General features: G+C 37.7%; 1 protein-coding gene across 4 annotated transcripts in view; it reads left to right on the forward strand.

The window, feature by feature from the left end:
- The window catches only part of TRAPPC9 (trafficking protein particle complex subunit 9), a 1,025,445-nt gene that overhangs the window by 251,368 nt on the left and 746,797 nt on the right, over positions 1–27,280 (forward strand). For all 4 annotated transcript variants that reach the window (XM_072602984.1, XM_072602987.1, XM_072602985.1 and 1 more), the window contains one exon: positions 10,210–10,373. In XM_072602984.1, coding sequence (XP_072459085.1) covers positions 10,210–10,373 — 164 coding nt within the window. The remainder of the gene's footprint in view (positions 1–10,209; positions 10,374–27,280) is intronic.

Raw genomic sequence — 27,280 nt, forward strand, 5'->3', positions numbered from 1 at the left:
AAAGGTTTGGGAGAGAAGTATTAGACTGACTACCAAATTGAAGATCTGCAGAGTCGTTGTGCTGACCTCATTGCTATATGCTTGTGAAACGTGGACAGTTTACCAGTGCCATGCCAGGAAACTGAATCACTTCCATTCGAACTGTCTGGGAAGATTCTGAGGATCACCTGGCAGGATAAGGTGCCAGATAATGAAGTCCTTGCTCGAGCTGAACTGCCCAGCATTCAAACTATGCTTCAGAGAGTGCAGCTCTGATGGGCTGGCCTCATTGTTCGAATGCAAAATATATGCTTGCCAAAAAGATTATTTTATGAAGAACTTGCATGGGGCAAGCAATCATATGGTGGCCAGAAGAAAGTGATGAGGTTTAGGGGCGATGGGGATCCCAAAATACCAACAGTCCGGGTCATGCTCGAATGAATTTGACTCAAGCCTTCTGAAAGTCAAAGAAACAAAGTTTATTAAAGATTCACCAAATTGGGTTGGCTCTTAAGGAGCCTATGCTTTTATAATACTTGTATTTACAAGTGGGCCAGATAGAATCTCAGCTAGACAGAGTCTGAACTGGATTGAATCTGAGCGCCTTCATGGAGGCGAGATGGGACTAAATACAGAAAAGACTATAGGAGGGATGGGGGTAGAGGTGGTCTGGTAGTCTAGAGTGATGGGAGAAGGGATCTGGGAAGGGTACTGAGAAGTTCAAAGAGGGAATCCAAGGAGGATCAAAAGCTGGAAACAGCTGGAGGCAATCAGGAGACATCAGACTATGGAGAGCCTAGGTGGGAAGCAGGTGAGGCAATAACAGACAGTGGCCACAAATTTGAGAATGAAAAGCCAGGTTCTGTGGGGAGATTCCAGGAGAATTCAATTTGAGTATGAAAAGCCAGGTTTTGTGGGGAGATTCAAGGGGAGCTCAAGGAATTTCCCAGAGTCTGAACCCCATCACAAGGACACTCTCAAGGTCTCTCTCAGCAACTTTGGATTTGACTATGCAACATGGGAGACACTGGCACAGTACTGCTCAGCATGGCGTGCCCACATAAGAAAAGGTGCTCTTTGAGCAAAGCAGAATTGAGACAGGATGTGCAAATTTGGGATATCCACCCCAAATATTCACATGGACTATCTGTGCCCAACCTGTGGTAGAGCATTCTGAGCTCATATTGGTCTGATCAGCCACAGTCGGACACATTGAAACTTCACTTTACAATAGTGATGCCATTTTGTTCCTCTTCAAAGATGAAGGACAGCAAGCAGGCAAGCAACCAACCAGAGAGGGAAGTAGGACCTCTGGATTCTGAAAGCCTGGAGGGCTGGGGGGTTTCCTTAGCAGCTTCCCAGAGTCCTCATCTGGCACTCAAACCTTCCTACCAAAATCTAAGCCCCAAAGTAAAACCTCAACTCAGAGTATTTATACCTTTTTTAGATCCAGAGGGTATCACAACCCTTTGATCTAGTGCCTCAATAGAAAAAACAAAAGGTATTTGAGACTCTCCTACAAAACAACTCCCCTAATCAAGCCTCCCACAATGGGCAGGCCCATCAACGAGTGAGAAAGATCTTTAATCACATTAAAATAATTAACAATACAAATACATACACTGTTTCTACTTAAAGAAATTCTTATTTCTGTACTTTACTCCTTATAAAGACACTTGATTGATAAAGTCAAGGTTCTTTCTGAGGTACTTGATTATACTAAAACAAAAATAACAAAAGATCCTATTTTGATTGCCATCACATCTCCCCTCCTGCCTATCTTCAGGATTTCAGCAAAAGTCTTATCTTTTGTAAGAAGCCTTTTCCAGTCTTTCTTAATCTGAGTACCTTTCCTCAGAGACAACCCCCAATTCAACAAAATGTATATATTTTGTTTGCATATAATTGTTTGCATGTTTTCTTCTTTATTAGACTATGAGCTCCTAGGAGCAGGTAAGTGATGCTTAGATCAAGAACCCTGATCTTGGAGTTAGGAAGGCCTATGGTCAAATCTAGCCTTAATAGATAATGTGGCTCTGTGCAAGTCACTTAACCTCTGTCTGCCTCAGTTTTCTCATCTGTGAAATGGGGATAAAAATAGCATCTACTTCTCAGGGTTTTTGTGAGTATAAAATAGATAACTTTTATAAAGTGCTTAGCCTATTACCTAGCACATAGTACATACTCCTTCCTTCCTCCCTTCCTCCCTCCCTCCCTCCCTCCCTCCCTCCCTCCCTCCCTTCCTTCCTTCCTTCCTTCCTTCCTTCCTTCCTTCCTTCCTTCCTTCCTTCCTTCCTTCCTTCCTTCTTTCCTGCCCTCCTTTCTCCCTCCCTCCCTCCCTCTCTGCCTCCCTCCCTCCATTTTTTTTTCCGGCCTTTCTTTGTATCTCCAGCGTTCAGCACAGTTCTTGCCACATTGTCAGAACTCAATAAATACTTGTGGACTTTCTTGACTTCATAACTTCCCCCGTCATCTCTTTTTTTCTCCTTTCTCTTTCCCTAATTTTAAAACAAACTCACAGAATATCAGACTTGTAAGGGACATCAGAGATTATCTAGTAAAAATGAAAGCTGAATAAGAATTTCCTCTACAGTATCACTGACCAGTAGTGATGCTCATAGACCTCTTGTGAGGAGTAATTTTTTTGTCCTGAAGTAAGCCATTTTTGGACGATTATTATGAAGCCTTTCCTTGAATCAAGCTAAAATTTACCTTTCTCCAACTTTTACCCATTGCTTCTAATTATGCTCTATAGGTCTGTGAATCCTCTTTCCCATTATTATCTTGAATTTGAAGACAACACTAATGTCTCCTCTAAGTCTTCTCCACATGAAAATTCCCAGTTTCTTCAAATGATTTCTTTATAGCTTGCTTTCTAGTCCCTCAACATATTGATCTTATACTCTTAGGTTGCCATGATTTGTTGTGTCTTCTTCAAAATATGGTGCCCCAAACTGAACACAGATTTCTAAGATATGATCTTACTAGGAAAGAGTTGAATTTGGACCATCACCTCTCCTATTTTGGATGCCATTTAAAAAAAAATATACCTTAATTTTATGTTACCTTTTTTTTTTTTTAATAGTCATGTCTTATTGTTGACTCCAATTGATGTTGTACTCCATTAAAATCTCAACACTTAGGTTCTTTTCATGGGCTTGCTTTCCCCTTACTGCACCTACATAGTTGAATTTTAATGGATTTCGGGAATTGATGTTAGGTTCACAGATCTATATTCTGAATGAAGACCCTGTTGTCTTCCCTTTTTTTTTTTTTTTTGAAAATGAGGACATTTCTCTATTTAGTCTAGTTGTACTGCTAACATTCACTGTTTTTCAAAGATTGTTGATAGATCATTATCACATCCATCAATCCTTTTCATCTCCCTGGGTATTTCATCTTGACCTGGTGACCTGGGTTCTTTAAGGGCACATAGCTGCTCTTTTATCATCTCCTTATTTATTGCACATTTCAACTATCTGTTAATAATTTTTGTTATATCCATCCCATTCTAGAAGATCATTTTCCTTGATATAGGAAATAGAAGCAAAATTAATAGTTTTAGTTCTTGCTATTTTCCAAGTGGCATTCATCATTATTCCATCCACCTACCCCAGCAGTTGTATCTTCTAACCCTCTTCTCATACCCATCAAAACTCCAATAGCTATTTTTCATGGTTTATCATTCATTGCCACCTTCAATTCATTTTGAGCTTTAGCCTTCCTGACACTTTCTATTTGGTAAGATTTTATCACTCATTTGTATTCTCCTTCAGTTATCTGTATTTTCTCTTATCTTTTACATGTCTTTTAAACATATCTTTTGGTTGATGATGGCTATAGATCTGATCTCTTTGTATAACTACTTTTCTTCCTCTTTGGACACGTTTGTATTGTGTTATTAGAATTTCATTCTTGAGAACTTCCCATCCCTCTTGAGCCAGATTCCACATAGTTTTTTTAGGCCATAGGATCCTCATGATCATTTTCTATATACGCTTTAAAATAGGTTCCCCTGGATTCAACTATGACCTCTATACAGATACCTCCTAGATCTATATATCTATCTAGTCTCTCGAGTACCAGTCTTGCATCATGAATTATTTATTGGAGGTTTCTTTTTCTTTTTCTTAAATAGATTTTTTTTTTTATTGTTCTTTTTTGTTTTTGTATCATTGTTTTTCCCTTTTTCCCTTCCCTTCCCTATCCCAGAGAGCTTATCCCTTATAAGAAGGATTTTTTTCCTAAAGGAAGAGAAGAAAAAAATTCAGCAAAAACTATCTGTTGAGAAATTGATACGATATTCAGTGATATAGATTCATTGGAGGTTTCAAACTGAATATCCTATATCTCAAACTTAATATGTCCTAAACAAAACTCATTATCTTTCTCCACAATCTTTTCAACTCCTTGGTTTCATCATTCTTTTAGTCTCTCAGGTTTACAATCAGGGAGTCATTCTCAACACTACACTGTCACTCATTGACTTCTCCTCCTATTTCCCTCCCATTGAGTTCAATCAGTTGCTGAGCTTTAGTGATTCTACCTCCATAGCTTGCTTACATCCATTTTCTTCTTTCCACTGTAAAATAGTCACTAACTCAGATTATTCTTTCAGCACCTCTCAGCTTTATTGTTGAACTAGCCACTTAATTGACTTCTCTGCCTTAATTCCTCTTCCCAATCCATCGTTCATACAACTACTAAATTGATACTTCTATATCAAATACTTAAACATGACACCTGCTTAAAAAGATCAAAGTAGTTTCCTATTTTTAGGATAGAAATCAAAGCTACTCTTTTTGAGCCCTTCGTAATCTGTTTCCATTGTACCTTCGTAGACTTACCTGCAAATTTCTCCTCTTAATGCATTCTAGCCAAACTGGCCAACTTATTATACCCGGTATTCTATGTCTTATCTCTTTAACTTTGTACAGGCTGTTCCTAATACCTAGATTGTGCTCTGTCATACAAATAACTTTTATTTTACATTGGCTGAGATGGCATCTGTTTAAGGAAGCAATGAGCCCATTCTAGTATTTGCTTGGTATAGAGTCTTAGGGATATAAAAAATTCAGCTTATGAGGCGTTAGTGTTCATGAGTTTTGGCAGAGTTCCCCTTGACTTGCAGGATGTCTTTTTGACTCCGTCTTGTTGCCTTGATGAATGAGAATACAGTGGAACAGTATTTGTATTTTAGTAATTATATCCTTTGAATCCCTTATTTTAGGTAAAACCATTTTTATTTTATTTTATGTTTGATGAGTATCTTATTATATTTCAGTCCTGGACATGAACACTGGACTGGTATGAATTAGGTCTGACCTACAATTAATTCCCTTTACCCTTTGCCTCTTAGAATCCCTAGCTTGTCTCAAGCTTATTATGTACAATTAACTTTTCCTGATTCCTGTGATTGTCCGTGAAACATGTACAAATGAAGGAGAGTCCTTTTCAGTTCTGTAGATAGTATGAGCTCCAGACAAATCCACAATAAGAATACAAAATACCAATTTTCCACCTCATCCATACGCCCCCACAATGATATTAAAGATTCAGTTTACATGTAGAACTTGTAACAAATCTCTTAAAGCAGCACTATCAAGTGACCCATCATAGTGCCCTTATGCTCTTTTCTTGTGCCAAGAACCCTTCTAAGGAAAACACCTCTTGGAACTCTTCCTGTATCAAGAGCTGAACAGCTCATATCTAGCACTGTGGATCACTTAATGACACTGCATGCTATGGTGAAAAGAGCCCTGAATTTCAGTCCTTGCTCTCCTACTTAGTAGTTGTGTCAACCTGAGCAAGTCACTACATCTCTGAATCTTGGGCCCCTCTCATCAATTAAACTGATTCAAGTCAATTAAACAGGCATTTGTTGAACACCTACCGTGTGCCAGGCTTGGAATGGGTGCTAGCAATATAGAGGTAAAAATGAAGCATCACTTTATCTAAGGAGCTTATGTTCTACCAGCACAAAACAAAGTGTACACAAATAAGTATTTGCAAAATGAAACAAAGTAGTTGGGGATGGACAGAGATGCTATCAATTTCAAGGAAAAGAAAAATGTTCCTGTTAAGAGATGGCTACCAGCCTGTGCTTTGATGGAACCTAGGGATTCTCTATGTCAAAGGTGAAGACAGAGGGCAAACCAGGCATTGAGTACAACTTGCAAAAAGCCCTGTAGGTAGACTATATAATGTCGTGGATGTAGAATAAGTAGGATGATCCAACTGTAACATAGAATGCATGAGGGAGAGAAGTATATAATGAATGAGTCTGAAAGTGACAGTATAGGTACTACTACTTTATAGAGATGTTATGAGAAAGGTATTTTGTAACATCCTTTGTACCTAAGAAGCATTATTATCATTTTATACATGTTTCTGGTAGGGGATTAAAGAATTTTTCCCAACATACTAACTTCTGGCTGAGGTACACTAATTCCAGATGCAGACAGTCTAACTTATTTCAGTTAGTTTAAGCCAAGAGTAGTTGTGAGTTCAGTTTGGCACTAAGAAAAAAAAAAAAGGAAGTAACCCTATTTTTTCTCCATCAACTGATAGCCCAGTTTTTCCATAAAATGTTCATAATACAGGTCATTCTCAAGCCATGTCTCCATGTTTCACAAAAATCTGTTACTGCACTATCTAGTTTATACTATCTGGATCCAACAAGGGAACAGAATGCTCCAAATGTCCATTATCTTATGCTAGTGAGGAAAGAAGAGGAGAGGGAAAGATGCTGGAATAGAATAACAGTCAGTAAGTCAGACATAATCATTGTGCCTTATGTGTTAGAGGCATATCTAACAATTATAATCCAAGACCCTGTGAGGAAATCTTCCTATCTAATGAAAATACTCAGGAGCAGATGCTACAATGCAACACTATGAAGGCCTTTGGATTTCACTGTTTTAAAAACTCTACTTCATGAGATGAAAAAGCAAAGGACAGTGCCTTTTTTATTCCTGCTACAGAAAGAAGAGCTTTCAAGTGTCCCTACTTGTGATATCTCCATCTTTATATCCCTAGTCTCTAGCACAGAGCCTTGGAAAGAGTGGACGTTTCATTACGATTATTTCAGTTGATCTTTTAGAGTTCAAAATATGGAATGATTTAAGGAACAGGGATCTTGAATTGAAAGAGAGAGTACAACATTATAGAAGTCATTAGAAAGTGAAGACTGGGAAGGAGCCAAGATGACGGAATAGCAGAAAGAAATAAAGCCAAGTTATTCCATAATGATCTGGAAAATGCACCATAATGAGACTGATAGGGTAATATAAGAAAAAAGTAATAATGCATCATTTTTCCAGTTTAGGTCATCATACAGAGACAGATAGGTCTGTGTACAGGGTCTAAACAGGAATAATGACTAAAAGAGAGTCAAGGCTATGTACCAGAGCAATGTGTAAGGCCCTGACCTTGGGCAGAATGCAGGAACAGGGTCCACCTGACAACTTTGTCACTCACTACTCATTCCTGGAATCCAAGGAGGAATGATCAGGGGATGGTACGTAGGGGTGATATTTCAGGCAAGAAGCAGTTGAGGGCCTTAGGCCGTGTACTGAAAATGGATCAAGTGCAGAAACAAGCAATAACTTTGTGACTCATATCCCAAGAGTCCAGAGAGTCCATAGCAGGATTCTCAGCACTAGACTCCAACCGAGCCTAAAACCTGTACCAGAATAACCTTGGCAAGAATATCAGACCACAGTCGTGCCTGCAGTTTTGCACTGAGCCAGCAGAGCTTTCCATCTGGTTGGCAGTGGCTGAGTCCTGCAGCAGTCTTCTAGAGCACCATACAGGGGAAAACCCACTGATGTATTGCTCAAGCCCAAATCTAGGTCAGGAACTTGTAGAGCTCAGACTAGGAAGACAACCCTCAGACTTTACCCTGGAACAAACCACTTTGGAAACACTTTAAGCTTGCAGCTCCCTAACCTGAGCTGGAATCAGAACCAAAGAGCGCACATGTTCAGTGAGTCCCTTCAGAAGTATGTAGGGCCTAACCTAACTCTAAGTCCAAAATCAGTGCTGAAAGTTTGCAGGTCCCATAGAAAGCATTGGCAGAAATAATATGAACCCCTCCCCCAAAGCAACAGCAGAACCAGCCCAAACATTATCTCCAGAATTATACAGAGTTTGGCCCCAACATAAAGTTTGAAGTCAGGAATTAGTTCAGAAGAGTGAGCAAAAACAGAATCTCACCAATTTCTTAAGAACCCTGAGGCTCAGAGCACTTCGGTGCCTTGTTTGTGGTCACATAGCTAGTCATTTGTGTAGCCAAGTCATGAACTCATTTCTTCTCTGTACTGAGTCTAGAACAGATGATGGAAACTCTAAGTTAACTGAATTTCTTTTTTCTCAAGTAAGTTTTTCATTTATATCTTCTCTTTATTATATTATCATACTTATCCCACATATTCTTCCCTTTCTTCCTCCCAGAGAACCATTCCATATAATGAATAGTATTTTTTACAGAAAGAAGAAACAAAAACCAGCCAACTGATCAATAACATTGAAAAAGCATCCAAATGTGTGCAATATGAGTAAACTTTGGAGTTGTCCACATGATTTGGATGGGATGGAATGATTTGGTGATATCCTCCCATGTGTCTTTGTTGAAGAGTCTTCCTTGATCTTTATCGTTTTGATACATTGATCTGTGATTTTTTTGATCTTTCATTCTTTCCATTTACAGTGTTGTATTTGCTGTATATATTATTTTGTTGGGTCTGCTTCTTTACTCTGCGTCACTTCATACAGTACTTTCTCTATATTCATCACACTTGTCATTTCTCATAGCATAGTAATATTTTGTTACATTTATATACCACAATTTGTTTAGCCATTGCCTAATTGATAGGCAACTACTTTGTTTCCAATTCTTAGATATCACAAAAAAGTGCTGCTGTAAACATTTTGGAGCATATGGGTACTTTCTTCTTATTGATGACTTCCTTGAGGTATAAGCCTAGTAATGGAATTTCTGGTTCAAAAGGTATATATATTTTAGCCACTTCATTTGCATAACTCCAAATTGCTTTCCAAAATAGTTAATACTATTTCATAGCCCCACAAACAATGTTTTAGTATGCCCATCATTCCACAAACCTTCCAACACTGAATATTGCCGTTTTAAGGAGTCATTTTTGCCAATTTATAGGGTATGAGTTAAAGCCTAGAGTTGTTTTAATTTGTATTTCTCTTCTTAGTGATTCTGAGTAGTCTTTCATGTAGTTGTAAATGCTTTCAGTTCTTACTTTGAGAATTGTTTTATCCTTTGAACACAAATCTCTTAGGAAATGTCTATTAGTGTATATGTGTGTGTGTATATATATATATGTGAGTGTGTATTGTTTATATGTCTTGGATATGAATCCCTTATCAGAGAAATTTTATAAGGTTTTCTTTTTCCCCATTCAACCCCTTCCCTCCTTATCTTGTGTTACTCTATATAGAAGCTTTTCAGTTTCTAGTAATTAAAGTTATCTCTTTTATTTTTTTGTAATTGCTTCTGTCTCTTCTTTGGTTAAGAGTATATCTCCTGCCCATAACTGTGCGAAGCATATGATCTGTAATTTTTTAATAGTACGATCCTAAAGGTCACATGTCCATTTAGAATTTATTTTGGAATATAGTGTAAAGTGTTGGTCTGATCTTAATTTCTATCAGACTACTTTCCAATTTTCCCAGCAATTTTTATCAAATAGAGAGTTTTTTCCTAGTAATTTATGTTTTCTATTTTATGAAACACTGGGTTATTGAGTATTATTTCTCATTCTTTTTTGTCTAGTCTGTTCCATTGATGTACCTGCTACCTCTCTATATTTTAACTAATATAGATGGTTTTGATGAATGCATTTTATAATATAGTTTGAGGTGCTATTTCCTCTTCATCCCTACTTCTTTTAATTACTTCTTTTTAATATTCTAAACATTTTTGTTTTTCTAAATGAATTTTGTTATTTTATCAGGAATTTGGTTGGTACAGATAGCATTAAAAATATGCATTCATTTTGGTGAGTCAACTGAATTTTAAGGACATATGGATTAAGGATAGTTTAATATTTTTTATGCTTGTGTTGAGGGGTTGGATTCTAAAGTCTATTTTCATGGGTCATAATTTCCCTTCTTATTTTATAATGCCTGTAGTATGTTTTGATATGAATAATTTTCAAAATGCTGAGTCAGTCTTTTTGTTTTATTGCTCTGTTTTAGGTCAGCCCGAACTTTGCAGCCTGCCTCGGGAGATGAAATCTCCACCAATGTGTCTGTCCAGCTTTATAATGGAGAGACTCAGCAACTTGACATCAAATTGGAAAACATTGGAACTGAACCTTTGGAGAAACTAGAAGTCACATCAAAAATTCTTACCACTAAAGGTGTGCTGGCTTGCATTTCTCAGATTAAATTATTAGAGACTGCTAGCAAGTCAAATTGATTCAATGGTCAGATTCCACATTCTTAGTTCTCACTAGAACAGCGCAGATAATTTCCCCATGCTTGTTATTCATGAGCAAAAATATGTGTTAAGACCATCATGCCCTGTTGCTGTTAGTGAATTTGCCCAGAGTTAGTGCTGCCTTTTAAACTGACCATTTTGCTTTTTTTTGACTCTCACAAAATAAGCATGACGCTTAAAGATATATAGAACATATTTAGCATGTGAAAATTGCCACGTTGAGTCAAAATCAAAATCCACCCAATCCTATATTCTTTCTGGAGAGGACAGTGACACTAAGAGGTGATTTGTGAACAATATGTACTTTATCATAATGCAGCTGTTAACGCAGTGCCTTGCACATAGTAGGCCCTTAATAAATGTTTATTGATTGATTAATAGTTCTCATTCTCTACCATCAACCTCATAAAATTAGGTTTTATAGCACAATAGAGCCTTAGTTGGCAGCTACCTGAGATGCTCTGTATTCCAGCTTCCTGCCTATGCATAAATCCCTCTGCAGCATGCCAGAAAAGTGGTTGTTGAACCTCTGCTTAAGTACTTTTAGCTACAGAGAATGCATTACCTTCTGAGACAGAGCTTTCCATTGTTAGAATTGTAGTAATTGTTGGGAAGTTCTTTTATCTTTAGCAGTGCTCTGCCTCCTTGTAACTTCCACTTTATGATGCTGCTTATGCCCTTAGTGCAACACTGAATGAGGCTAATCTTTTTCACTTTTAATTGAAAGTGAAAGCCCAGTATTTAGTATATAGAAGTAGGTAATAATGTACTTCCCAAGTTGTTATTGGAATCTTTGCCTATTATCCTTTTGTTACTGCGTACAAAGCCCCTTTCTTTTTTCCCCTAGGAATATGGTCATCTAAATGTGAGAACACTGTGAGGCAATTAAGATGGTTAGAATGTATACCACTACTAGCAACAGTAAATAGAGGACATTTGTGAAGCTATTTGTTATCTCTAAGTTTTAGTATGTTCTGGAAGGATATATTGGAACTAGAGACATAATTATAGTACTTTATAACATGTTAGGTAGGGCAGATATTGTCCTCAGGTGACATACAAGAACTGGGTTCACATTCTGCCTCATGAAAACTAGCCACATAACCCTGAGTTTTCCTCATATGTCAAATGAGAGAGTTGGACTTGATGACCTGCAAAGTCTCTTCCAGCTCTGAATCTATGATCTTACTATTCAGTCATGTAGCTAGTAAGTATAACTGAGATGCCTGCTTAGGTTCTCTGATTCTAAGCCCATATTGTTTCTTCATGTCATACTTTGTACCAGTTTGACTTAGTGGTCTAGAATCATAGGTTTTAAAGCTGAGGAGCATCTTAAAAGTCATATAGTTCAGTCATCACATTTTACAGATAAGGAAGTTGAGAGCCAGAGAGGTTAAGTGCTTTGGCAAAATGGCTATGATATTAACTATGATAATCTCACAGTTAATAAGCTAACAGAGCCAGCATTTGCTTCTAGGCACTCTCGCTCTGATCAGTGATCTTTAAGATCTTATTCTTCCCTACCCTAACAGTGATTACCGGCCAACTTTAAATTAGTCTGGATATTAGGCACCGAACATGGGCTATGCCTATGTGTTTTGGGACATATAGAAGGAGGAGACAGTCTCTGTGCTTAAGGACCTGATACTCTGATTGGGAAACAGAGGCAACATGCAACATACAGGACACTGAAGTCAGAATCAAAAGATTCAATAAGTGTCTTGAGATCAGAGACTTTCTTTTTCCTTTATTTGTGTTCCAATTAGCACAGTGCCTGGCACATACCAGGTGTTTAATAAATATTTGTTGACTGACTTGTTGACTAATTTGAGTTCCAACCTGGCAGCTCATTTGTTGTAACTTTTGCCAAATCTTTTTACCCTATTCCACCTCATAGGGGAGAATGTATTGAGGATGAAATGAATGTCAGGTAGGCTGCCAGGATCTCACTAAAGCCTGATGTTTGTGTGTAAATCACTCCCTTGTTCCCCCTATTTCCCCCCTCCCCTCAGCAGAGGCTGTCAGCCATCAGTATTTTTTGTAAGGTACTGGAGGAGAAGGGCAAGAAAGGTGCTTTCAGCCATGTTGATATTCCTACCCAGTGCCTACCAGTTAATCTTGTCTCTTTTCCTGGTTTATAAGTGGTTACCACATGGCCCCATTCAGCTTGTGATTTCATTTAGTCTGTACCTTTACCCACTTCCCTGTCCTCCTTGTCTTAGGCTCTATAATCTCCACTCATTGCTTGGATGGTAGCTGTTGGTCAGTATTCGGTTCCTTGCTTGGATAATTAAAGGTATAGTTGGGGCCTCCTCCTTGCCTCCAGTTTCTCTATCAAGATTGCTGCTTCTTTCTTAGCCTCTTCTAGTTTCTTTTTAGGTAGGATGGAGACTACTCTTTGCCAGTGACTACCTTCTAGCTTCTTTTCAGAAGTAATACTAATACTAGCTAACATTTACATAGTGCTTATTTCATTTATTTGATTCTCACAACAACCTGTGAGGTAGGTGCTATTATTATTCCCATTTTAGATATGTTTAGGCAAACAAGTTAAATGACTTGCCCAGGGTCACACTGCTAGTAATTGTCTAAAGCTGGATTTGAACCAGATCAAGAATAATATCACAGGAACCTGGGAAACTGTGGGTAATATTCCCAGGTGCAGACAGAAATATGGCCCACCAAAGTTTCCATGGTAGTAACTCCGAGAGTGGGTTTCAACTTCAAAAACTCAGTAAAACTGAGTTTTTCCTTTAGAGAAGGGGCCTAGGACTATTACATTTGGAAACAGGAGGAGAGCAGTACTGTTTTGGGGAAGTTCTGGTTGGTTGTTGTCCTTCATCTTTGAAGAGAACCAAAATGACATCACCATTGTAAAGTGAAATTTCAGTGTGTCCAACTGTGGCTCATCAGACCAATACGAGCTCAGAATGCTCTACCACATGTTGGGCACAGATAGTCCGTGTGAATATTTGGGGTGGATATCCCAAATTTGTGCATCCTGCATTTACTTTGTACTGTCTCAATTCTGCTTACCTCAAAGAGCGCATCATCTTTTCTAATGTGGGCATGCCATGCTGAGCAGTCCTATGCCAGTGTCTCCCATGTTGCACAGTCAAATCCAAAGTTGTTGAGAGAGAACTTGAGAGTATCCTTGTATCGTTTCTTCTGGCCACCATGTGATTGCCGGCCACCATGTGATTGCCTGCCCCAAGTTCTCCATAAAATAGTCTTTTTGGCAAACATACATTTTGCATTCGAACAACAAGGCCAGCCCATCAGAGTTGCGCTCTCTGAAGCATAGTTTGAATACTTGGCAGTTCAGCTCGAGCAAGGACTGCAGTGTCTGGCACCTTGTCCTGCCAGGTGATCCTCAGAATCTTCATAAGACAGTTCAAATGGAAGGGATTCTGTTTCCTGGCATGGCGTTGATAAACTGTCCATGTTTCACAGGCATATAACAATGAGGTCAGCACAATGGCTCTGTAGACCTTCAGTTAGTGTACTTTCCAGGGATGTACACATTGGCAATGAAGTTGATGCACGCTAGCTCAGTGTTTGGGAGGCTCTGAAGAAAGGTTTGGGAGAGAAGAGGTATTAGACTGGGGAAGTTCTAGAATGGGAAAGAATAGCAAGCTAACAGCAGCAATAGCAATACTAATTAATACATTTATCAAGCTCCTAAATTTTGGATCCTATGGTATTTGTTGAAAGTGTTAAGAAAGGTAGGTGTTAAGAAAATAAAGTAATTGTTAGGAACTTGACTATCTACAACAGGCTTCAGGACATAGTAGGACATGAACTGTGGCTGGAAGGATGTAGTAGGAGTTAGATAGGGAGGGAAAATAGGGGAATGATCCCTAGTATGTCTAAGTCTTTATAGTGAGCTCTATTTTGTAAAGACCTTCCGTTGTACTTTTTACACTTTATGATATTATAAAATTTATCATCTTGAAATATTAAAGTGAGAATATATTCAGTCCAACAGACTGAATCACCCAGGTTTTTCTCTCATGGTGTTATTACCTAGTTTGCAGTAGGTTTTAAACATTTGTTTTGGAAATTCCAAGACTGAAGTAATCTTTGTTTTTTCTGTATGCTTAAGGTAACCCCTAACTGTAAAAGAAGTATTAAAGTCCTCTGGTACAACTGCTGCTTAACCTGGATTGGAGCCAAATTGGTCTGCATATTGTCCACTTGGCCCCAGAGGGTAGAATTAGGACCAGTGGGTACAAGTTGCAGAAAGTCAGGATTCAGTTCAATATTGGGAAAATATTGTGGCAGGACCTCATGACAAAGCTGGCTTCCTTGTTCATGATAGTAATAGCAGACAACTATAAGAATAACTGCTCCAATTTATGTAGTAGTGTTAGGTTTACAAGACTTTTTTTGTAACAGATCTATGGACTAGGGAGTGCAAATGTAATTATCTGTTTTTATTCAATGAAGAAACTGAGTGTTGGAGAGATTTAGTGACTTGTTCAACATCTCTAGTGCCAGAACTGTTTAAACTTAGATTTCAAGGTCCATTTCCCCCCTCATTTTACTAGGTTGCTTCATAAAGATTGAGAAAGGATTGTTGACTAGTTGCCATTCAATGTCAATGCCTACACATATACTCTGTATTTTAAAGTTGATTAAACAAATACAAAAAATCAGAAAACTCCCCTCTTGTCATCTGAGAAATTTAAAAAGCTAGAAGTGGTTCTGAAAAATAGTGAGTAGGTACATTTAAGCAGATGTTAGACTTGTCAAAGATGTTGTTGAAGGAATTTCTGCTTTTTGTGGTGTGAGGTCTGATGATAACGGTAATAAAGTTATTTGACCTCCTTGATCCTAGAAAGTTAGATTTTTTTCTTTCATTGTATGATTCTTTGCTCATTTCCTTATCCCTTTACTTATTAGGTACTTTCCTGCCTTATTGCCAATTTTTGCTAATCATTTCCTCTTTCTGAAATGCTCTGTAAAGTTCATTTCACCTGTGTAAGTCCTTGCTTCAAGTGCCTCATTCACTAGTGCAAGTTGTGATCCTTGTGCACTTCATCCTGTGTGATTCTTGTCTGCATTTTTGTGTATATTTGCTTAGGAAGTTCCATCCAACATACTGGAAGACTCTTGCTTTCTTACTGTCTTTTGAGAAAACATAAGCCTCTTCCATTGGTAGTCAGTTCGCTCTTCCAGGGATTCTTTAAAGTAGCTTACTAGATGACCACTTTTTGGTTGCATTGTTGTGGGATTACATTTTGGGTTTGGGTTGTGCTACATCATTGCTGTACTCCATTTTCCCTCTAAAGTTCTGTGATTCTGTAATACATTATGTTTATGTAGCATTTTGGGCTCATAAAGACAGCTACAAGTGACTTCAGTTCCTCTTCTCATTTTACAGATGGAGAAACTGAGTCCCAGAGAAATTAAATGACTTGCCTATGGGGTCAGACAGGTAGTAGATGGTAGAGCCAGGATTTGAGTCCATTTAAAAAAATTCATATTTGATCTTCACCCCATGAGAGAAGTTAGCTAGGCATTTTTCATCCCTGTTTTATAGATAAGACACTTGAAGCATAGAGAGATTGAGACTTATAACTTATCTTTTGACCATCTCAAACTGGATGTCCCAGATTAAAAACCTTGATGTTGTACTGATCTCAGGTTTGCTCTCTGTGTTCAATCTGTTGCCAATTCTTTTCATTTCAACCTTCACAACATCTTTCTTGTGTGTCTACTTTACTCACATGATCACAGCCCTAGTTTTGTCTATCATCACTGATTATCAGTACTATTGCAATAACCTTCTAATTCATCTCCTTCTTTGAGTCTCTCCCTAGTATAATCCATCCTTCACTTAATTGCCAAGGTCATTTTTTTCAAGAGTAGGCATAACTGTGTTAATTCCCCACTCAATAAGCTCCAGTAGTTTCATCTTATTTCTATGATCAAATATAAACTTTTCTTCTTGACATTAAAAGTTTTTATAAACTGTCCTCCTTCCTACCTTTATGGTTTTCTAAAACTCTTTTCTCCTTCACACGTTCTACAGTCCAGCAAGATAGATCTACTTACAATTTCTTGATCATGGCACTCGCTTCCTTTCCTAGTGCTCTTCCTGTGGCTCTTCCCCATGACTGGAGTACTCTTCCAGTTTTCCATCTCTTAATTTCCCAGGCATTTTCAATACTTGGCTCAAATCCCACCATCTGCAGGCTATTCCCAGTCCCTCTAGTTGCTGCTATCTTTCCCATTTACATTGCTTTCTTTTTATTCTGTATAGAGATTGTCCATACCTCGTTTTTCAAGTGTCCTCCTCATTAGAATAAAAGCTGCTTGTGTTCTCTTTTTGCCATTCTTTCTGTCTCCTGTGTTTGAAATGGTGCCTGATGTGGATAGTAAACATTTAATGAATTCTTCTTGACTGATAGTATTAGAGATGAAAAGATCTTTAGGAGATATCTAGTCTAATCTTTTCATTTTACAGATAAGAAAACTGAAAACCAAGGTTATGAAGAGACTTGGACTTAGTCAAGTCTCTTAGGTAAGTTAGAGCCCACAGTCTTGATCTCCCTCATATTTTCCACTGAACCATGCTGCCTTGATCCTTGTATGTGGATGTATATATGCAAAAATCTATAAAGTTGTTGACATTTTCAAGCAAATGCATTTTTAAATGAAAAATTAAAGCAGTCATTCTTATTTTATTCAAGTCTCAAGATGTAATAAATTTTCTTATGAGATTAAATTCATGCAAATAAACCATCTGCTTCCAAAATATACAAAAGGGACTAATTCCTGTCATTTATGTTCTACAGTAGCAAAAAAGCTGTCAACATTAATAAATGGACTGCAAAATAGAAGAAGCTGTGAAAATAAAATCTTAAGCCGAGAAGATGAGTAAAACTGAGTATCTGAGCAGGGGAGGGCAGCAGAGACAATATAAAATTAAGTTGTAGAAATACAACAATGTGTTTTTTACCATCTAACTATCAACTTTATTTTAGTTCTGTTGAGTTCAACATTGCTTTGCAACTCTGGATTTTTCATGCTCCCGTTATTGACAAACATGAACTAGAATAATGCATTTTAGATAAACAAATTCTAAACACCTCCCTTTGCCTACTCCTATTAGTGTGAAGTTTTTATCCAGTGCTTGAGTGCATATTTAAGTGTTTAGGACATCTACCCTACTCTACCTTTTGCAAAGCTAGTGTTTGGTTAGGGTTACAACAACAAATTAGGTGCATGTGTGAAATATGCCATTTAGTTAGCCTATGATTCCTCCCCTCAAAGAGCTTATAGTCACATTGAGAGAATGAGATACCTGTAAAAATAGCTATATACATTATATGTGTGACCCATGGACTAGCAGTGCTGCAATCTTTTGTTTGATTAATTGGGCTCAATTTTAGGTGGTTCTTTACTTTCCTCTCTTTCTTTTTCTCCAGTCTTTCCCTTTCACCCCTCACCTCCATATCACATATTTTTGGCTCATTTTGTCCTTTCCCAGAGTTTCTGCCATAAACTTCAGAATATAGATTGGTTATCTAGTTTCCACAGATACAGGTAAAGGGACCCCAGTTTACATGTGGATACTTAAGGTAATAGTGTATATCATGTTTAGGACAACTTTTATTCTGCCTCCTAGTCAGGGCAAAATGATACTAAGGATATATAATAGTCTGTATGAAGGATATATAGTAGTCTATAAATATAATTCTTTTTCTGATTTGTCCCACTTTTTCCCCAGAGATAAGTCCTCTTGATTCATAGACCCATCTTGATTTGGACTCCCTTTGGAAAGCACACTATCTTAGACTTCAAGAGATTCTAATGAATTCCATTTTCATCCCTGGGAATCATACAGATTTCCTGCCTTATGATACTACTCTAAAGACTTGTACTTTATCTTCCTTACCCCTCACTTTCACAATAAATGAATGAACTTAGAGTTTCTAAAGAGCGGTTTATAGTATTTGAAATGCTCATGGTAGTAGTTGAGAACAGATTTTTTTGATATTTTAAATCAGTTCCTTACTGCTTTTCTAACTTGGGAGTCACATGCTAGAATGAATCTCACTCTAGGACTCACTGACACTTCCCTAGAAGGCTGGGGTTCAGGCACTTCTATTGCTAGGTCCTGTGGTTCCTCTCTTCATGGCTGCTATCTCTTGGACTGAAAGTTTTGCATTGGCCTGTCCATGACTAGACACAAGAATCTCATTGAGGTCTGTGAACATTCACTGTCCCCCATAGAAGTAAGAGTATGTACACTTGTAATGAGGCAATCTAAGACTGCCATGAAAAGCCTGAGGGAAGGCTTTGGGATGCATAGACTTCTCCTTTTCCACTCCCCTTTCCTGGATCTAGGTTTCTTCTTAAGAGTTCTTTTCATTTGTTTTTTGGTATCTGCTCAATTCTCACTTTGGATATCTCTGATTCACCACTGTTGTTTTGTGGGTCTCTTTTTTATAGGCCAAATTCAGAGGAATGATTCTGACCCATAAAATAGTCTGAGCCTACCACAACCAGTCAACCTCACTGAAGTAGGAATGAGTTGGAAAGTACTCTCATATGGGCCACATCCACACCCATCGTAGGTAGATTAAAAAGTCCCAAATAAAGTTTCACCTTGCTTGTAAACTCATCAAGTTGATCCAGTATTCATGATGAAATCCTTGGCAATGCTAAGTATATTAAAGAGTTAAAAAAAATGTCCTGTGAAGTGTGAGAAAAAAAGTTTCTTACCATTGTGGGGATGGGTTAGGGAGGACTAGGGACCAGCTGTTGTGATCTAAAAGATTCCTGAGAGAGCTGAGATCTGAGTTGAGTTCAAGAATAGGTAACATTTCAACAAATGTTTGTCAAGCGCCTGTTATTTATTCACTTTTACCTTTATTCTGTAGATGTCATTTATTGAATGCCAATAGAACTGAACTGGCTGGGGATTGGGTAGAGTAAGATATAAAAATTGACTGGTATTTACTTGGAAGTGGATATTTCTAAAATACTTCATATTAATTTGTGTAAGCTGGTAAACATTTTCTGTATAATTTGTTTACTAAGCTAGCCCTCTCTTTCACAGTTGTTGTTGGCATGCCCTTTCTCCTAGTTGCCCAGGCTTAATACCTGCTCTTCCTGACTCTCTTCTGCCCCTGCCCAATCTGCCTTACATACTGCCCCTGGTATGGGTTTCTTTTTACACATTGTAGACCCTTAGGAGATAGGAATGGAATTGAATTGAATGGATGATGATAAGGGAAATTTCAACCAGGTGTCTGTGGAGAATAGGAAAAGAAAATACCAGAATAATGCTGCTTTACTGTATTTTCCTAAAGTTGTGCACTACTGTTCCAGCTTCTTCAACTTCTTTTAGTCTGTCTCTTTTTGGATGCCTGCTTTTGGGCTGATATCAGGATCCCCAAGTATTTAGTGTGAGGTAAGAGCCTGTTTTCTATTCTTCCTGTTCATGAAAGTTGCAGTTTAAAGAACCTCTTCAATTCAAACCAAATAATAACAGTTTGGAAAACAACAGAAGGTCAACAGTGTTAAAATTTTCAGTGACTGTTATTAGTGTTAAATTATAGATATAGCCAGAATAATTTGAGCACTGAAATATTACTATTAATGTTACAAAAAATTATTAAGTTGCAAAGGTCACAAAATGCCATTCAGTATACCTATGTATTTAGAAATATATACACCCACTTCTCATACCCCAATCTTTGTGTAGTCTTCTGTTAATATTCATTCAACTATCTGTCTGTCTGCCTATCTATCTGTCTGTCTCTCAATCTATTTATCTCTATCCCTTCAAATTTAATTAGTCACAATTAATTATGTGCCATAGCAATTAGAATGAAAAATAGAAACTTAGAATCTATCTCCTGGAATCTGATAACTACATATAACTTGAGCAAATTGATGATTTCATTTTTCATTTTCTACAGTCAGAAAGTCCTAAGCAGATCATAAATTTCCACCTTATACTGTAAAAGCTATACTTGTTTAGTGTTAGGGAATGTGTTCTACATAAATGAATTTCTAAATAATCAAAGCTCTAACACTTAACAAAATATAATCGTCTTGGATGGAAATATTAATAATATTTACATGTGTGATTATAAGCCCTTATATACTAGAGAGAGATGCCTGCTTTTCTCCTTTTCCCCATTTCTATCCCACTCTCCCCAGCCTTCTTTGTTTAACAATGATGAGAAGTCTTTACTAAGTTGTCTGTTGTATGAGAAGTTGTATAGTTAGAGAGTGGACCTTGGATTCAGGAAATGCTGGGTTCAAATCTTTCTTCCCTCTGCCACATTGGCCTGGTTAAGTTGGCCAGTCACGTAACACATCAGTGCCTCCAGATAACTCTTTATGACTATAAATTACAGAGTAGTTGCCAGTCTGTGTTTTTAGAGGAAATTTCTCCATGGCAATTTCTTGTGCCAATGAAATCGCAGATCTGATCTGGGAAAATATCGTACCGAGTACTGTGCCTCACTCCTGAAGATATGAGACACAAAATAAAACAATCTCTGTACTCAGGGAGCATTGATTCTATGGGGGAAAGCAGCATAGCCACAGAAAGCTGAATACAAAATATGGCTTAGCAAAGGTGTACTAGCTTCTGAGGGGTGAGGGAATCATCTGAAGGTTCCTGAAGGGAGTCAGGAATTCATGCAAGGGTGATAGTAAGATTATACATCTTGGGCAGTGGGTACAACGTATTCATTATCATATATGGGCAACATTGTGGTGGATGGACCAATGAGCCTGGAGCCAAGAAGACCTGATTTTGAATCTGCCTCAGATACTTACTAGTAGAGTAACCCTGGGCAAGTCACTTAAGTTCTCTTAGTCTCAGTTTCCTTAACTGTAAAATAAGAAAATTGGGCTTGATGACCTTTCCCGTCCCTTGTAACTCTAAATGTATGATTATATGAACACCATTTAGGACAGGTAAGCTAGAACATAAGAATTTGTGAAGAGTAGTAGCCAGTAAACCTGAAAAGATGGATGGAGCAAAATTGTTAAGGTCTTTAAATAGCAGAGGAGTTTGTATTTTATTCCAAGTAGGGATTCTTAACCTGGGGTCTATAAACTTGGATTTTGTTTTATTTTGATAAGTGTGTTTCATTATAATTGGTTTCCTTTGTAATCCTCAGTGTTTTATTTTGTGCATTTCAAAACATTTTAATAAAGAGATCTGTAGACTTCACCAGTCTGCCAGAGGTGTTCATGACACAAAGAGGTTAAGAACTCTTGCTCTAGAGTAAGAGAAAGCCTGAATCTTCTTGAGCAGGGGAGTATATGGTCAGACATGTGCTTCGGGAATATCAATTTAGTGGAAGTTGGAGAGTGACTAGATGCATGGAGTTCATTTAGGAGACTCTTGTATTAATGCAGGCGAGATGAGGGCCTTAACTAGAGTGGTAGCCATGTGAGTGGTGAGAAAGAAATTGATGCAAGACATATTATGGAGGCAGAATCAACAAGATCTGAAAACTGTTTGTATATGAGAGGTGAGGAAAGGTAAAACTTTAGAATGATTCTGAGGTGACTGGAAGGATAATGGTATCCTCAATGGAAATAGGAAAATTAGATGGAGGACTTTTTTGTGAAAAGACAATGAATTTTGTTTTGGACACGTTTAATTTCAGATGTCTATGAGACACCCATTCAGAGATGTCCGATATTGTGTAGGACTGGGGCTCAGGAGAGAGACTAAGTTGGATTTAAAGATCTGGGAGACTTCTTTGAAGAGCTGATGGTCGAACTAGTAGTTGATGAGATTACTTAGAGAGTGTAGGAAAAGCTGAGAAGAGAGACCATGACAGAGTCTTGGGATATATCCATGCATAGGTGTGGGATATGAATGATCCAGGAAATAATCCATAGATCCTGAGAGGGACCAATGAGAGAGGTAGGAAGGGATCCAGGAGAAAGCTGTGTCGTGAAAACCTAGGGAAAAGACAGTATCCAGAGAGAGGGAGTCGTGTCGAGAAGCCAAGAAATGTGAGGATTGAGAAAGAGACATTGGACTTAAAATGTGTCATCACTGATAACTTTGGAGAGAATGGTTTCAGATGACCGATGGGGTCAATAGAATATAAGCTCCTTAAGGCCAAGTTTACTTTCATTTTTATCTCTTGTACTATATGCATATATTTGCTCAACAAATATTTATGTAATTGAACTAAACCTTTACTAGTTGAATCAAAGGTCACTGAACTCCTGAATGTCAGTTCTTTCCTTTGCAAAATGAAATTAATAATTCTATGTGGTTTAGAATAAAGAGGTCTGGAGTTGAAGTATCCCAATTTAAAAGAAGCTGTGCTGTTAAGCACATGAAGTGGGGTTTTACTAATTATCTGTAGAGTCACTTTAAGCCCTAAATCTTGTGGTCCTCTGAGCTATGTCACAGGATTGTTGTAGGCAAAGTGCTTTGTGCGCCTTAAAGTACAATGTAAATGTGCGTTGCCGTTATCTTCAATAGTGGTAGTTCTTTGTAGGTACATTAAAAGTGTTCTAGAATATGGTCCCTTTAATGATCCCATGTTGACATGGCCAAAGTGAACTGACGGTTTAAATTTGAATATTTTTGTAGTTTGAGAATGGCCACAAATGCAGAATAAATCATTTTCAGGCAAAGTGAAATGCACTTTAATTAATACCATGGGGGGCTTTATTTGCACAGCGAATTGTAAATTTTAGGTCAGGTGAGGATGATGGGTACACTGGTCATTACAGTTTCTAGAATTATGAATGCCATTTCCAGGTCTCTATTTTGTGTTACCCTGTTATTTTCTGTATATCATACCTCTTTGGGCTTCATTCTTATCTTTATGTAATACCGAAGACAGCCCTCTCTCACATGTTGGACTGCCAGAATAGGTACTCCAGGATCAAAGCTCTCTCTGGGACCACAGACACTGAAAACTATAGCTTATGATCTACCACATGTTTTTCTCAAGTCAGTCATAGGAAAGGTGAAAATGTGAAATAGCATAGCAAGAAAACTCATAACAGACCGTAAGCTGAGTCACACTCTCTCATAAATATACCATTACTGGGATCTGTGAACATAGAAATCATAGAAAGGGGCATACATATCAATGAGTGCTGGGTACCTGGTACTGGGTCAGGGAATAAAGTCCAGGTTAGGCCACTTCTCTGATGCTATAGAACTAAAATGTCTTCTTAGTGATATCAAGCTGTTCTCATCTGACTTTTTCTGAGCAGTGTTCTATGGCGTCTGCTTATATTTTGATATCTATATGCAAATAGTCTCCATTAATGAACTGCTTTGCTGCTTTTGGGTATCTTGCTCTGCTGTTGCCTTAGTCACTGCTGAGCATGCAGTGTCAACTGAATTTGCTTAGGCAGCTATAGAGAACTTATTCTTATTCTCTTAGGCCCATATTTCCATGGATACCTTTGCCATCTCATCTTCAATCTCAGAATATAGTGTCTAGAATCTCTTTAGGATAAGAACAAAGTGATAGCTTTTTAGTCATAGCCACCATAACCTGTTAATAAAAGCAGTTAGAATCCCCCATCCCCTTATTAAATCTTATGTCATTGTGGACCTTGGAGCCCTCTGTTACACATAACTATTTAATTTACAATGAGATACTCCCAAGATCTCCTTTGTCTTAGTATGCAACTTCATTCGATCCAGAACAAAAGGTTTAACTAAGGAGGAAAGGTTATAATTCTGAGTGTACCTGGTCTTTCTTCCAGCATTTTTTAAAAGGCACATCTGTCAGGGACAAAGAATGATTACTTTGGTGCTACATTTTGACCAGGGAAAAAACACAGTTTTTCTACATGTAAAATTAGAGAGTTGGATTAGGTGACCCCTGAGGTCCCTTCTAGTTCTAAATCTGTGATTTATTTTGCTTGACCATGTAGAAATTCTTCTTTCTTTTGATTTCTTTAGTTTAATCTTTTAGGTGAAAGCCAAACATTTCCATAGTGATAATTCAGAAGGCTCTTTTTGTATATATGTTTGGTCAGGTCACTTCCCCTCTTACAGATTCTAAGTTGAAAAGGGACTCAGAAGATATTTAGCCTAACACCTAAATAAAACATGAGATTTTTTCTACAGTATCCCTCACTAGAGGCTATCCTGTCTTTAGTTGAAAATCACCAGTGCGAGAGATCTTACTTTTCCTTTTTTCCATTCTGCTTTTAGACCGCTCTGATTGTTAGGAAGATTTTTCTTATGTTAAGCTGAAATCTTGATTTCAGCAATTTCTACCCATTAATCCTAGTTCTGTTCTTTGGAGACATCTGAAAACATCATTTTTCCGTGTGACAGGCTTTCAAAAAGTTGACTGTCATAAAAGCCCCTAAAGTCTTCTCTTCTCATTCTAAATGCTCCCATTTACTTCTTTTGATCCCCATATGGTATCATCTCTAGCTCTCTCATTGTCCTCCACACCTTCTTCTCAGTAATGTGACTCCAAAAATGGGACATGATGCACTTTGGTTCCCAGTTTCCTCATCTAAAAAATGAGAGAATTGAATTAGATGACCTCTAAAGTATCTGTCAGCCCTAACTTACTGATTTCTTTGTTAATTTTGTATTTAAGTAGTTATAATGATGTAATTGTAGTTGAAATGTATTTAAGTTTGCTTATATTTTGGGGAGGAAATTGTAGGGGTGGTGTCTTACTTGGTATGTGTCCCTGGCAGCCATATCTACATAATAGCTGATATTTTTCATTTCAGTCCTTCATTAAAAAATAACTGCTGTCTGAATCTGTTTGTTTAAGGTTGATTCAGCCTTGGGCATCATTCAGTAGTAACAGACACTAGTGAATCCTGGAGAACATCTAATAGTTCATTTAAATATAGTTGATCTCACAGTTGAAACACTTCTCTTTTGAAATGAAAAGCAATTTAGACAGATGGAAACATTATTAAAATTATACTCTTTGATGTTGATTCTTTTCTTTTTAAGACATCCTTTTGTAGAGCAAAGAGTGCTGGATTTGAAGTTCAAAAGACCTGGTTCACTGTCCAACTCTCCCATTTACTAAGCTATATGATGATGGGCAAGTCACTCGACATTTTGGGATCTCAGCCCCTTCTTCTGTAAATGAGAGGGTTGGACTGTATGACCTCTATAGTACCCTCTACCTCTAATTCCTATATTGTGTTTCATTTGAACTCAGAATGGTCCAGATTTGCTAGATGAGTAATTCATTTGTACAAGATATTAATCTGGTAGTTGAAGAGGTGTCTTTCAGTTTCTTTCATTAAGTAGGTGCTTAGTGTATGCTGACTGAATTAAGCAGAATTTATTCTTTCTTTCTCCTAGGGCTCTGATTTCCAAGTTCTGCCTACCTCCTACATCCCTTTATATGCCAAGCTGGTGTTCTCCCATTATCTCAGGGAGCATGTGAGATGACTCACAGAATTATCAAAGCAAAGTGATGTTCTAAGATATATATATATTCCTAATGATATGCTTGTTTAGCACTCAACTTTTCTTTCAGTGGATATCTGTTCTCTTGTAATTGTTACGGTCATTGTTATTTATTGTAGAGAAATGCTTTGTACATGGTAGGCACTTAATGGTTTTTTTTTTATTTAATTAATCTGACTCAGATTTTTCAAAGGTTAGGAGATCAAAGTAAGGTAAGTTAGTGAAGAGACTAATCATAGTGAATACATGTGCTCTAGAGACAAGCCATTGGAGCATTCTAGTGGATGTGCTCCTGAGAGAATTAAAAAAAAATTAGGATAGTCACATTGGGCATGGAAATTTTAGATATTATTATTATTATTATAACTTTTGTTGTTCTGTATTATATCAGAAAGGAAATGTAGTAAAATTTGCTCCCTGTGAACACAGAATAGGAAGGAATATAATGTATTGAATATCCTTCACTGGATTTGGAATCAGGAGATAAGTGAGTTCAAATCTTCTAACAAAGACAAGTCATCTAACCTCTCTGTGTCTCAACTTCCTCCTCTGTCAAATGGGAAGGAAATAAGAATTTATTAATAAGTACCTGTGTGCTAGGAACGACGCAAATCCCTTTATGAATATAGCCACATCTTGACCTCAGAACAACCTTAGGAGGTAGGTGTCCTTATTATCTCCATTTTGTAGTTGAGGAAACTGAGGCAAACAGAGGTTAAGTGACTTGTTTAGGGTCATAAAACTAGTCAATGTCTGAGGCTAAATTTGAATTCAGGTTTTCCTGACTCCAGATCACTTAACTGGCTCTGGGAGTGATACCTGTAATACATAACAGGTTTCTGAGGAAAACAGTTTAAGGTTTGCAAAGCTCTGATAGGAATTATTTCACATTTGAAATGGACCTCAGGTATCATTCAGCCAACTTTTTGGGAACAACATTTTACTTATGGGAAACCTGAGGCCACAGGAGTTAAGTGACTTTCTTAAAATCACATAAATTGTTAGAGGCAGAACTCATGTCCTCCTGAATCACTTGTCTATTGCCTTCCTACTATATTTAATAGCCCCTTTCACTTGATGAAATATACAGTATTTCCTGATGGCAGCTGGAGAAATTCCTACAAGTTTTGTTTCTTCCTTTAACATCCTTCCCCATTCTCCAACTTCTTGTTTGTTCATGGGGATGTATGTATGTATGTATATAGGAAAATCATCTAAGAATGACCAAATATCTTTCATTAAGTACAAGCAATCACATAGTGCCAGGGTTAGCAGAAATAGCCCAGTGGGTAGAGTCTTATGTGAGAGGAAACCTTTGCTGTGCACTGGTTTAAGCCCGCTGCTATTGGCATCAGTGCCATCTGATAAGGCTTGACTATTGTTAACCTAACAGATGGATA

Source organism: Notamacropus eugenii, chromosome 4 (assembly GCF_028372415.1).
Source record: "Notamacropus eugenii isolate mMacEug1 chromosome 4, mMacEug1.pri_v2, whole genome shotgun sequence".
In the NCBI taxonomy this organism is placed as follows: domain Eukaryota; kingdom Metazoa; phylum Chordata; class Mammalia; order Diprotodontia; family Macropodidae; genus Notamacropus; species Notamacropus eugenii.